Source organism: Camelus ferus, chromosome 7 (assembly GCF_009834535.1).
Source record: "Camelus ferus isolate YT-003-E chromosome 7, BCGSAC_Cfer_1.0, whole genome shotgun sequence".
Taxonomy (NCBI): domain Eukaryota; kingdom Metazoa; phylum Chordata; class Mammalia; order Artiodactyla; family Camelidae; genus Camelus; species Camelus ferus.
This window is the reverse complement of record NC_045702.1, coordinates 46,164,761-46,179,554: the sequence shown is the minus strand read 5'-3', so window position 1 is coordinate 46,179,554 and position 14,794 is coordinate 46,164,761. Positions and strand designations below refer to the sequence as shown.

General features: G+C 36.3%; 1 protein-coding gene across 3 annotated transcripts in view; it reads right to left on the bottom strand.

The window, feature by feature from the left end:
* IGF2BP3 (insulin like growth factor 2 mRNA binding protein 3) overlaps positions 1–14,794 on the bottom strand; it is a 122,522-nt gene that overhangs the window by 84,320 nt on the left and 23,408 nt on the right. For all 3 annotated transcript variants that reach the window (XM_006179193.3, XM_006179194.2, XM_032483854.1), the window contains exon 3: positions 1,871–1,919. In XM_006179193.3, coding sequence (XP_006179255.1) covers positions 1,871–1,919 — 49 coding nt within the window. The remainder of the gene's footprint in view (positions 1–1,870; positions 1,920–14,794) is intronic.

Below are 14,794 nucleotides of genomic sequence, written 5' to 3'. Positions count from 1 at the left end.
GAGATAATGTCACCAACTTCATCTTACCTCACAGGACTATGGGAGGGCAAAATGAAAAGTTAGATACGGCAAATAAAAATTTATTCTCATAGATTAAATTTTACTCAGAATGAGCAAGAATGCAACAAACTACAAGCTTGAGAAGCCACCAAAAATACAGCAAGCAATGCTTGATAAGCCACTGCAACCTAAATTTGAAGAGATTAAACTATAAATGAATTAAAAGGAAACTGCCTCTTGCCTGCAGGTGATTTGCTAGTGCACTAATAATTCACATACTTAAAATTGGCTGCCACCATTTGACTATTTCATTGACAGCAATATTGCATCAGATACAGCTCCCAAACAGAAAATCACATTTACCATGGCCCATGTTAAAAGAGGATTAAACCAGTAATCTTGAAACCCTAACACTTGATTCAGGGACCCATCCTCCAAGCTACTAAATTCCCTAAACTAAATGTTAATCTAAACAAGAAAATTCTTTGAGTTTAATCTAGTAAGTCACTGTTTCCATCTACAAAAGTATACTTTTTATACATTATGGGGGGAGGATATAGCTCAGTGGTAGAGTGCATGCTTAGCATGCACAAGGTCCTGGGCTCATTCCCCAGTACCTCCTCCAAAAAAATAATAAATAAATAAATATACATTATGTAAGTTGAAAAATATTCAGCATAGACCAAAGAACCAACTCCTCCTACAAAGATTAAACTCAATACTATTGTTCTGAAAATAAATGCTCTGTAAAATATTCTGAGCATAAATGATTTGTTACTAGCTGGACCTCAGACCAGCTTCCTTAACTCATTACCAAAGAAATTTTTTATCCATTCTTTGTGTTTTGATGAAGGTCCTGGTTTAGTGACTCTTCAAATATCACTGTGCAAGACTAATGTGAAACACACAAAAGCTAGTTACTCTTGATTTTTATATTAAAAACACATAAAAAGCTGAGCAATTTTCCCTGTACCACCTTTTCCAAAGTAGGTTTTAAGAACTTTCAGGTTCTATCATCTAGAAGAGTCAACAGACCTTTCCTTTTATCTTTTCAACCACTGGGGTCTCAAATTCTCACCATGACATCATCAACATGGTTTGGAAATTGCCGATAAAGGCTATTCAATTGTGCTAAAAGGTTTGTGTTTATATACAATCACTATAGTGCCACCATCTGAGCAAAAGAAAGCACAGTAACATTTTAAAACAAAGCATAAAATAAGCAGGTTATTTATTTTTAAAAAATTGCCAAGGAGAGAACTTCATATTTAAATACAACTAGCAAAACCCATCAGAGTAAATAAACGTACAGTTAAGGGAGAGTGAGGAGAAGAGGGATAAATTGGGAGTTCAAGATTTGCAGATACTGACTACTATATAGAAAACAGATAAACAACAAGGTCCTACTGCATAGCACAGGGAAGTATATTCAATATCTTGTAGTAACCCATAATGAAAAAGAATGTGAGAACGAAATATATGTAATGTATATGTATGACTGAAACATTATGCTGTACACCAGAAACTGACATGACATTGTAAACCGACTAAACTTCAATAAAAAATAAAAATTTAAAAAAATTTTTAAAAAGCCATCAGAAAGATCTCAAACAAGATTCTGTTAGGATGTGACTGAATGAAAAGCTTACCCAATTACCCCAGTACCTGTTTCAACTTTATCTCAAAGAGCAGATTTTTAAAAGATATGGTGTACCCTCATAAAGAAAAGCCCACTGCAAGGTACAGACCATAAAAGAGAAGGATTTTGTGTTCTAGAACATCCAAGAGTGGGAGAAGGAGAAACCCCTTCAGAAAAACTAAGAGTAGGCTTAGATACTGAAATCTTAGTTTTAAATAAAGAAATTCTTACCTCCCACTGTAAGTGAGGCGGGATATTTCGTATCTGAAGTTTCCGAATCCTGCAGAAGAATTAAAATGTTTTTTAAAAGAAAAAAAACACAAAAGCAAAAGATATTAATAGCCAAGATGGATGTTTAGAAACTACTAAATATTAATTTTATATTAACTACAAATCAATATATATAAGAAAATGCAGTCCAAGAAGGAAAAAGGAGACAAAGTTAATCACAGGATTCATATTGAGACCATTTGGAAATCTAGCATCATTGAATTGTTATGGTTTACTCTAAAAGCCACTAAAATTGGCAGATACAATGTTTGAAAAACATTTCATCTGATAACTGTATTCTAAGTTCAAATCCTTTAGCCTCAAAGTAAGCATCCCAGAACACAAACAAAGCCTTAGTCCAGATGTTCTTAATCTGAGATTGCAGCCAAGGGGTCCATGGATAGAATTCAAGGAACTTGGATAGGAGGGGCGGGCTGTGGGGTGGGGATCACATATTTATTTTCACTATCCCCTGACTGAAATTTAGCACCCTCTTCAACTCTGAATGCTGGCATCAAACCACAGTAGAATTACAAGACTTGTACTTTTGACATTAATATAAATCAGGTATTTTCCTATCACATTAAGTTGCTGCAGATCTTTAAATATCATGTACACTCATTACTGAGAAAGTTAGCTGTGTTGCTAGCAATTGTCACTTACGTTAACAGCACATTTTGAATTTTAACATTTTTCCAACTGTAGTTCAAAATAAATGATTTCCTTTATAATCATATGTATTTTATTTTATACATTAAAAAGCATCCTAAGAGGGCCATACATTTCAGGCTGCCAAAGGAGTCTATGGTACAGAAAACATTAAAAATCCCCCAGTTTAGTTCAAATGCCTATATATATATACACACACACACACATATATAACACAGTACGTATTTCATAAAATAATAAAAATTTATTGTCTTATATATCTCCTCTTCTACCCCCTCCTCAATGATATCAGAGGGAGAGAGCAGAGGAGAGGGGGTGGAAGGAAGGAAGGAAGGAAGGAAGGAAGGAAGGCACATGAATTATGTGAGACTGTACTACGGATACCCACACTAGTCACACCCTTAGGAGGAAAAGGAATTTACAGTCAACTAGCTATTTTTTTTTAAAAATGAGACTAGCATTTAGGCACAACATCTCAAGTGAAATAATTACATTATTTAACCTCTAGAATTAGAACTACAGTTAATTTCCCTTTCTGGTTCAAATAATCCACTTATTTTTAAGTACCAGGGCAAAACACCAGCTTAGATTAGATTCATAGCCTAGTCCTTTGTCTTTTCCATTCACCCCAAAGCACAAGAACAAATAAACGCCACAGACACTGCCTGTTCCTTAGGAAACACTAAAAATGTAGATTAACCAAACTCAGGTACATCCTGTTTGTAATCATAAAATAGAGGGTGAAGGAAAAAGCATTCTTACATTATTTTTGTGAGACAGTAAAACAAAGCACAATCACCACGGACAGTGTATCAAAGAGATAGTGAGGCAATGTCAATTTAAGAAAAAAATTTTCAAGCACCACCTAGTCTCAGAATTTACAAATGCTAGTCTGGGATCTGTTTCAAAAATAACTCATGCACTAGTAATTGTTAAAGCTGCAGGATGCATACTGTATCTCTCCTTCTGTATAAGTTTTATATTGTATTTTCTATAAAAGCCTTAGAAAGATAGACCCTGATAAAAACATTTCTAAAACACAGATTTCAGAACTGCCATATCTTGCTTTAGCTAGCAGAAAAGTTACTCACATTATGTAAATATTTACCCTGGGTAACCAAGGAAGTAAGAATTATTTACTATACATTTGCAGTTGCTAATCTGTCTTAATCAAGCATCTGACACAGTTAAGAAATAGCAGCACAGTGTTAAGAAACTAAGTATTCATCTCCACTGGCATCACTTTTCTGGGTATATATACTACCCCAAATTTTTTCCAATAGCACACACATAAGCGTGTATATAGAGTTCAGGTCAGCTAGCAGGGAATTATCACAAAACAAAAATCTACTTCACAGGGCTCCCAAGGAATTCTTTAAATCGGATACCATTTTTGGTACATTAGAAGTACCCCATTAGCCATGTTTTCCCCACTTTTTTTAAACATACCCATTTACTTATCAGAAGTTACTCCAAAATAATTATGTCCCTTTAACGGCTGTCCAGTTTCCATTATCTGATTCTCTCAAGTTTCATTTAGGATTATTTTCAGACAGTTCGTGTTTGACATCTAGAATTGTTCTTTCGCACTTACCCAGTAACTATTCTCAAACCCTGCAGTTTCACCTCTGGCTCCTAACCCCATGTTCCACACTCTTATCAGTACAAAAGCCAAAAGGCTCAGCACTAAAAGAGGCCAAGCAAAAGCGTGAATTCTAACCAACCAGCTCATAAACACAAACTTCTGAGCAGGAAGGTAGGTGAGAAAATCTCCCCCACTCAGCTGTACTAATCAAGTGTTTTATCACCTGTTTCCTGAGTTCTTATCTCCCATCTAAGCTTTTAGAATTAGGTTATATTTAGGTTTGATTCTTAATACTTAAGAGTCAAGAAAATGGATACTGATATTTGTTTCTACCATGTGATTACCAAATAATTACAGTTCAATTTAACTATCAGCAAATTAAGTCAGTTTTTCACTTCCTCCTAAAACACACCTAGAAGTACAGGATCACACCCCATAACAGGAAGGACTCACTGCTACATTCAGAGCCTGGAACAGTGTCTGGCACCTGAGAAGCACTCAACTGATAGTTAAATTAACATCTGTTATAATATACAGAAAGGGAAGAAAACAAGACCCAGATCTGCTATCCAGGAGCTACTAACATTTCTAACGATCTTAAGTTAGAGAACAAAAACCAAGAAAATGCTGATTCAATCATTTGTGCTATTTTATGTGTATTAAAAACCTTGAAAACAATCTAAGTTAACCATACAGAATTTAAGGGTTCCCCCCAAACAGAGAAAATGGTGAAATGGGGTGAAGTTTAAGTTCTCATTTAACCTTTAAAAAATGCTTACTATGCTTGAAATAGTTATGATAAAAAAATGAGTACTGAATTTTCAACAAAGTGAAGTCAGAGAAAGACAAATGCTATATGATATTACTTATATGAGGAATCTAAAAACAAAAAAGATACAAATGAACTTATCTACAGAACAGAAAGGGACTCACAGACATAGAGAACAAACTGGAACTATAGTTACCAAAGAGGAAAGGGCGGGATGCGGGGGAGAGAGAAATGAGGAGTTTGGGATTAACAGATACACACTATTATATATAAAATAAACAACAAGGACCTACTATATAGCACAGGGAACTATATTCAATATTTTGTAATAACCTACAGTGGAAAAGAATCTGAAGAAGTATATATGTATAACTGAATCGCTTTGCTGTACACTTGAAACCAACACAAGACTACAAATCAATTATACTTCAATAAAAAATAAAAATAAATAAATTTAAACATAAAGGGCGGGAGTACTCATAATTTATTAAAACTTCATCTAATTACAAGATAAAAAATCAACAGAGAAGCTCAAGTAGACCCCAAAAGGCATCTTCAAGACTTTTAGTAATAAAAGGAACTGATTTAAATTGATTTTACAGAAATTTTCAAATCGACATCAAATGAGAAAAATAAAATCAACCTCCATAAGCCCATACCAGCTTCAGTTATCATGTAGGATCATCTGACCTTGTTTATCTGTATCACACCTGTACCAACAAGTCCCACTTACATGGCCTGTCATGCTGAAGCACATCAGTAAATACCAACAAAAGGAACTTTTTTGTTTAAAAATAACTGTGTCACCATTATTGCTCCTAGAAATGATTAACAAAAATCCCTTGATAACAGATAACCACTGTTTTTATTTCCAATTGCCTAATAACTATGTTTTTACAGTTGATTGTTCATATCAAGATCCCAACAAGATGCACATACGTACAATGTCTCTTAGGTCTGTTTGACATAAAAGTTTCCCTTCACTCTGTTTTCTTGCTATTTATTTGTAGGTTCAGTTCATAAATCTCGTGCAATTACTCATTCTGGGTTTATCCATTGCATCCCCTGTGTCATTTTAAATAACTGTCATGTTGAATTTGACATACAATGATATGTAATATCTTTATATTACAAAGCATAAGACATATACGAACCTATTTCACCAAGTAATTAGAACCAGACAATTGAAGTTACCGTGCTCCTCTCCCATCCCAACGCCTGCCTCCCAGAATGTAACTATAAACCAAACTTTTTGTCATTTTTAAGCCTTTTACATTTATATCCCTTTAAAAATGATTCTTTAAGTAGCCAAAATACTATTTCTAGTCCTTAACAACGGACAAAATGTTCACATTAAATATCTAGTCAGACTTCAGGTTTCACCAATTCATTTTTTTAAGTTTGTTCAATCAGTATCCAAAAAGAGCCATGCATTTCAGTTGCTTCAGTAGGACTCTAGTCTCAGTAACTACATATTTCCCTTTTTATCCTTGCAACTTATTTGGAAAATAAAAAACACAAAACCTGTCATTTGTCCTCTGGTTTCTCACCGTCTGGATTTTGTTAATTACACTCCCATGGTGGTGTTTAATATATTACTCTGACCTCTATAAAAGTGGTAATTAAATCTGAAGATTTGATTTGTTTTTGCTCATTGCTGGTTGTTTGTTTGGGGAGAGACAATAATCTATCCCTGGGGGAGTCTTGTACTTCCATGATAAAGTATGTTATCACTGGTCGTCTTCCTGGATGTTGCAATCACTACTGACCATTGCCTAAATCTACTGTTTCATTCAAGGTTGAAAACAGATTTTCTCATTCTATCATGCCTTCCATATTTTTTTATTTAGTTGGAGTTCTTCCATAAGGAATAACTTTCTTTTATCAAGCATTTGGATACTCTGATCCACAGTAAGTACAGTGAAGGCAGGATGAGTGATTCCTCTTCTTCTGCAGATGATTTTGGACCCCTTTTCACGTCCCCTCACTCACCTGATTCATCCATAGCTGTGTGGACAGTCCAAGCACACTGAAGCTGTCCACATCTTTCCATCCCTAAGCACACACCTTATGCATCTTTGTTTTATCTCAGGTTTTTCTCCAAAGCCTCAGCAGAGCTCTAGAACAGCCCAGAAGCAGAAAAGAAATGAAACTCTTAAGACAATCTGTGATTTACGGAGGGAAATGTGGAAACCAGTAGATAAATGCTCCAGTTTTCCACCTGGGAGGCATTCTGTACATTTCTCTAAGGTCCTATTTCCTTATGGCAACCTCAGTAAAGTATTCTTCATTGGCTTGTCCTAAACTCCCATTTCACTCTCCCCATTCCCTCATGCTTGCTTCTTGAAATCATCTCCAAAATAAATCTGCTTCATATGCAAATCCGCATCTCAATCTTTTCTTCCAGGAGATCAAAGACATTATTATTTTAAACTTTTCAGAATAATGACTTGGTCCCCTGGCATTGTCCAAAGATGACCAAATGCTTATTTCTTTTCAGCGTCATTATGGGTTCATAGATATTTTGTGTGTATCAATCCATTGCATTAATTCTTTTTTCTTGATGAAACTTTCTTTTCTGTGTTTGGTTTTGGGCAGGGGGTAATCAGATAGATAGATAAATAGATAGATAAAACCTATTTATCTATATTTTTATTTATATGGAGGAACTGGTTTTGTTCATTTATTTAGTTGGAGGAACTGAGAATTGAACTCAGGACCTCACGCATGCTAAGCATCCACTCTACCACTGATCTATACCGCCTTCCCGCCCCACCTCTACCACATTAATTCTTTTTGAGGCTCAAATTCCCAATCTTTGGCTAGTCTATGGAAGCCTCTGAGTTGATCCTGCATCTTTCAAAGTGACTCCAGTAATCTTTGAGAGATGTTTGCTTTCTCTTATTATAATCCAGGTTCAACGTGCACACTTCCCACCTACCCCATCTTATCCAGTTTTATCTACACTGAGCACTGGTTCCTTTTTGTCACAAGTACTACAGAGACATAATCTGGTCACTAGGGTGCTCACTGTTATTGGGTTGATCACTGTTCCTGGACCAGAGCTAGAAAATATACATTTTGTTTCAAAGAGAAATAAACCATGTGTTCATGCTGATTATAGTCATCCTTCCATATTTGCAGGGAATTGGTTCCAGAACCTCCTCAGATCCCAGAATCCACACGATGCTCAAGTTCCTTATATAAAATGAGTAGTATCCCATATGCTTTAAATCATCTCTAGATACTTAACAATACCTAAGACAATGTAAATACTACATAAATAGCTGCAATTTCAATGTAAATGAGATATAAATAGTTGCTGGCCCAAGGCAAATTGAAGTTTTGCTTTTTGTAACTTTCTGGAAATTTTTTCCCACAAATATTTTTGACCCACAGTTGGTTGAATCCACAGATGTAGAACCCAAAAACACAGAGGTCAACCAAATTTTCGATTCAAGTTTTAGATTACTAGATTTTTTTTCCCCGTCTTTGATATTTGCATCTTTTTTCCCAGTAAAGTTTGACACCAGATATAAATAAGAATATAAACAAGAGAATGTTTTATGTCTGTTATGGACTGAATGTTTATGTCCCCCTCCCCACAAAATTTCTACGTTGCAGCTTTAACCCCCAAAGTGATCGTATTCAGAGGTGGGGCCTTTGGGAAGTATTTAGGCTTACATGAGGACATAAGGGTGAAGCCCCCACAATGGATAACTGCTTAAGAAGAGGGACCAGGGCTCTCTTCACAGGCACACACTGAAGAACGGTTAGGGGAACCCACAGCAAGAACGCATCTGTCTAAGTCAGGAAGAGGGCCCTCACCAAGAACCCTAAGAATCTGCCTGAATCCTGATGTTGGACTTTCCAGCCTCCAGAACTGTGAGAAATAAACCCAGTCTACCAAACAAACAAACAAACAAACAAAACTCAGTCTACAGTATTTTGTTATAGCAGTCCAAGCTGCCTAAGACAGTGTCTGTTATCTCATCCAACCTCACAGTCAGCATGTTACAGAGTAGGAGACAAAAGCACAGTTGACCTTGTCCAAGTACACACCACTCATGAGTGAAAACATGAGAAAACAGTTCTGGACATTGCAGCTCCAAAGTCTATCCTCTTAACTATATTCAACCTTACTGATTTCAAATGTAATCTAACCAATTACATAACCATATTAAATAGATTCAGAAAAATTACAGGTTGCATGTTAAACCGAAAAGGTCAAAGACATGCTAACCTTTGGCAAAATTTTCACTTTAGCCCAAAGCTTTAAACCATACATCAATTTTCATACCAAGGGTCACTACTGACATTAAATGGAGATTACATATTAATACCAAGAAAGGAAGCCAATTCCAACTATGCTGGAAACTCAGCTAATTTAACTGCCTCAAGATATTAGGAAAATTGTATACACCAGCACCCAGGCACTTGAAGCTTGTCATTCCATGCCGAGTCCTAGTACAAGACACACATGTGCATTAGATCTGCAACCTTCCAAACTATCTGTAAGTCCTAAGTGTTCATTTTCTTTACCTTATTTCTCACAAAAGGCTCGTCTCTCCTCTTTCTCTCTACCGTCACTTACACAAATCAAGAGAATCCACCCACTGCTTTTCTACTCCATAAAGAGGCTGAGGCTTGGATTATGATCTAACACTGCTAACATCTGCTGAAGACAGGAAGAGAAAAACCAAGTCTCACTGGTAACATGTTCCTTTTTGCCTGGCTTTCTTACAGGAAGAACTGGGATACATGGTCCGTATGTGAACTGGTCATTTTTAAATAAAGAGCCAAGCCTGTGGACTCAGAGCAGTATGGTGCAGCCTTTTCAACCTGCCACCTGGGGGCACTCTGCACCGGCTGCAGATCTCCATTCCAGCTGTGCCCAAGCAACACAGGCTACGCCCAGCGAGGAACCTGCTCACCCTGGCCAAATTCAGTAGTTACTTGCATTAACTTCAATATTCAATACTGTAATTATACCAATCCTTCCTCGTTTTACACAGTTAAGAATTAGCTCTTTAAAAGGTCAACCTCAATTTTTTAGAAGCAGAACACTCTAAGGAGATGAATACCAGTGGAAACGATGTGTTTCACATTGCTGGTGAAAAGCGTCAATTCGCATAACCTTGCCTCATCATCGACTTGGCAGTCTCTTATCAAATCCCCTGACTAGAAAGAAGCACAGCCTCTAACTCAAGGATTCTCTTTCTTACATCATTTCCTTAGGTAAAGCTGTACCAGGCTCCAAAACTTAGTTTTAAGTTTGTAAATAGAGAAAACTAGGAAGAACCCAGATGTCCAAGGAAAAGAGATGAGTGCAAAGAAAAAAAAGGCACCAAAAACTTACATAATGTTGGGGATAGAAGTGTTCCACATCGTGATTGCGGCTGTGCTTTCACAGGTGTATGTTAGCTGTCAAAACTCATTGTATTCCATGGTTTTAAAAAGATGCACTTGACTGTATAAATCATACCTCAACACAACTGTTTAACAAAAAGGGATTAGCGAAATAAATTACAATATATACAACAAAAACTCACGAGACATTATAAATGTGTAACGTTTAATGAGGACATATGTTCCTAACATTGTTCATTGAAAAAAAAAGCACATTACAAAACAAAACATGGATTATGATCTCATTTTAAAATGTGTGTTTTACCAAAGAAATGAAAAAATGTCCCCATGCAGAAGAAGAAAAAATGTGCAAACAGAAATAAAGAGGAGTGGTATAGCACCAAAACACTGATGAGCTCTGGCTGGAACAAGCACAAGCAGTTTTCAATTTCTTTTTGCTTATGTGTTTTATAAAATAAACGTTACTAACTGTTAAGGGGAAAATAAGCTATTATTTCCAACCTGCAGTATAACATAAGATTAATCAAGAGAAAACAGTTATCAGTCCAACAATTCTAACCAGCTCCCTAACATCAGTTCTCTCTCCCCTCCAAAGATTTTACAGTCTGGCAGAACAAAGTAGGCATTTCACAACAGTCTTCAAGAAGTGTCAGTAAAACTGGGAAGGAGGGAACAACGTTGAAATTTAGGAGTGAATCGGGTAGACCTCAGGCTTAGAATCTCTGTGAAAGACTGAATCCCACCTACTGGATTGAAGTTAGGAGGTCACATGTTCTGTAAAGAAAAGCGCATTTGCTCGAACACTTAATGGGGATGCCAGATCCTAGTGAACTCAACACTGGACAGAGGAAAGGAAAAGAAGACAAAGTATGTTTTCCCTCAACTGTACAGGAAGAGAGATGTCATTCTAAGTGTGGTCTAGGGAACGCCTACATTAGAATCACCAGGAGGGCTTACTTAAAACGAAGACTCCAGGGCCCCCATACAGACCTCCTAAATCCAAACCTCTAGGGATGCGGTGGGGAAATGTGGTTTCACACACAGTTTGGTGGCCACTGAGGTCTATTTAGCAGGGCAAGTCCCATGAAGGCAAAGTTGTTTCTACCTCACTCATGACTGTATACTCTAGTGCTCAGCAGACTGCCTGGCTCATAGTGGGCATATGTTACTCAACGTTGCTTAAACAAAGGAACAAAAGGCTCACTACAGCTCCAAGTGAGAATCGAAGGCGATTCTTCTGTCATCCCCCAGCTCCCAGATCTCCAAAGGAGCACCATCCAGGCCCCCTTAACTAAAATAGAGGTATGTATCTTTTAAAGGTACACACCTTATCATCTTAATCTACATAGAACAGCCAGACAGCTGTAAGTGTATGGATGGAAACCTGACTGAACCCAGGGGTACTGGGTTGGTCAAGTCCAGGAAAAACTGACTGTTCTTCTATGCGCTGCTCTTATTACTAATGCTTGCAACTATGCACTGCCATCTCTCTTGTAGGAGACTAAATGTCCCTTAAAGGGAGGAATATAGTTAAAGCTCTTAAACTTCCTTAGGATATGTGCAAAGCAAGATGACAGAATACTCTGAAAAATAGTTAAATTAATAGGGTACAAACTGATTGTTGATTCCTGAATAACCAAAGATTTCTCTAGTCATCATACTGAGAATGTGAAAATGTGCCTTTAATCAAAAAAGTCACCACGAGTATCTCAACCAACTACAGAAAACACATGCAGTTGAACATGAGGGAGAGTTAATATTTAAATAAAAGACTCATTGTCTATATGACTCAAAAGTCTAGTATAACATTAACACAAGATAGCAAATTACACATATATTCCTTGAAAATGAGGGTGGTCACAAGGGAATAAAGTACTCAGATACAAAATCTCTAATATGTTTGAGTCACATTGAAAATTAATCATTCCCACATTTTTCCACTGTTAAACTAATTTTATAAATACCATTACATTTTTTTCCAGCAAGACTCACCATATTTTGTAACAAATGATTTGAAAAGTTGGTAAATCTTTTATTTTTTAATCTATTTTATTTTATTTTTGTTATTTGTTGGGGGGGAGATACTAGGTTTACTTATTTTAGACGGGGCACTGGGGACTGAACCCAAGACCTCATGCACGCTATGCACGTGCTCTAGTGCTTGAGCCATATCTTCCCTCTTGGAAGTTGTATTATCTTAAAACTACTCTGTCCAATGGAATAGTCACTGGCCACACAAGGCTACTGAGCACTTGAAACACAGCTAGCCCAGTCTAAATTGAACTGTTCTTGAGTGTAATACATGTAACAGATTTTGAAGACAGTACAAAAGAGTATAAAATTTCTCAATAATTTTTATACTGATCACATGTTAGAAAATTAAAATTTGAGATCAGGTTGTAGAATATACTAATTTCACCTGTTACTTCTTACTTCTTTCACTGGCTACTAGAAAAGTTTTATCACATATATAGTTCACATCTTTCAACAGGACAGAACTGATCTAAGAATTGTATATTCGATGTTCAAAGGCAAAACTGGCTGAATTTTATTTCTGTTTATAGAGGTAATTTCAGGATCAAACAGTGTTTTATATGGTGGAATAATTATTTTCCACATAAGTCACCATCACTAAGTGAATTATACCTGTAAGAAGAGGTGTTATAAAAGGACTCAACTTTTAAAAGTAGTATATTTTGGATATAGGGGTATCTCTACAGTAACACTTTTATTTCATATTACTGCTAATTGGATATAGCCCTTATCCAAGGCAAATCTTTGGATTTGTGTTTTTTTTTTTAATGGGAAAGATGCAGTTGGTCATTATCCAGTTCTAACACTGGTCATGATCATCAACTTTAAGTAACTACAATAATCCCACTACACCTGAGAGTCTGAAGAATGTAGAGAGTTTTTAGCTGCCTTGTTTCCCAGAAGTAGAGCTATACAATCCACAGTGTTTATATTTCCAATACATTTTGTATCATCAAATAAAATAAGCAAATAATTGTTATTGCTTGCAAGAGAATCGGTACAAAATTCTGTTTTATGCAATTGAAAAATTCTTATGTAGCAAGAAAACAAAGAAGGTAGACAAGTTTAATCCAAGTATTTATGACATTCCTCACCCAAGGCAACTCAACTCTTTTCTTCCAAGATGTAACCATACTAGACTTTGCAGATACCCTTTCACTGTGATTATACACAAAAACACACTACCTATGACGAATAATATCCAAGCCCATGGAGAACACAAGTCTCTCAAAGGAAGAGCTCCTGGTCTTCTTTAGTATATAGATATGACTGGCCAAAAAAGTTTAACATAGGCCAAAAGGAGAGGGAGCACTGAACACCAAAGGTATAAAAGGCTCTCAACTTTGCAGAGTACTCACGCTCAAGTGTAACCAGAGCACATCTACCTGCCCTCAGACTTTCTCTATAACACAGATACCAAACCCCTTTACTCCCCAAAATGTTCTAACCCTTTTTTAACTATCAGAAAAACCATCACAAACCAAATCTGTCATTAACAACCTGTACAGTACAAATTTTAGTATTAAATTTTAGTAGGCTGGACTTTAGACTTTAACACCTTGTAAAAATGTTGAAATAAAAGCTTGTGCATTTTCAAAACACTTAAGAACGTGTTAAAGGACTAAGCTCTTTAATTAACTGCCTAAGACTGACCTGTAGAAACAAGTGCAAAACCTAAGCTATCAGGACAGACCGTCCACCAGAGGGCAGCACACCAGGACTCTGACACACCCCTAACCACCAACCATCTGTTCATTTACATACCAGGTCATTTTTATTTTTACACAGGTTTCAGAAGGGCTGGGGAAAAACCTAGGTCAAAGTTTTAACTTTTTTTCCTCTAAGAGGTTCTACATCATACACATACACTTACATTTAGCATGCTCTCCTGACGATGAAAACTGGAACACATCTTACATGTAAAAATACTGTATCAGTTATAAATATTGGGGATTCTAAGTCCCTTCCCTATAGATTTATCTGATGGACATCATTAAAATAATTATGTATTCCTATGTTTAAAACTTTAGGTGTTTGAGGACTTGGGAAGGCTTTAAATATATAAAGTGGGCAAGTGAAAAACTAGCTATAGAACTCTATCTTCTCTCTCATACAAGCAGCAAAATCAACAGGAAAAATACTGTGTGCAACTTGGTCTGTCTTTCCAAAAGCCTGTAAATTCAGAGTCATAACAGTTCTAAGACCAAACAAACAGCATCAAAACAACTAACCAGAACCAGATCTGATTTACTTGTAACACCCAAATTTTAAAATTTTGTAGATTAAAAAAAAAAGACTTTCAAATGGGAAAACAGGTATACGTATGTGCATGACTGGGACATTATGCTATGCACCAGAAACTGACACATTATAACTGACTGTACTTCAATTTAAAAAAATTCAAAGAAAAAAAACTTTCAGAATCTTAATAGCGCTCATCTTTTTTCAGAAACTGCAA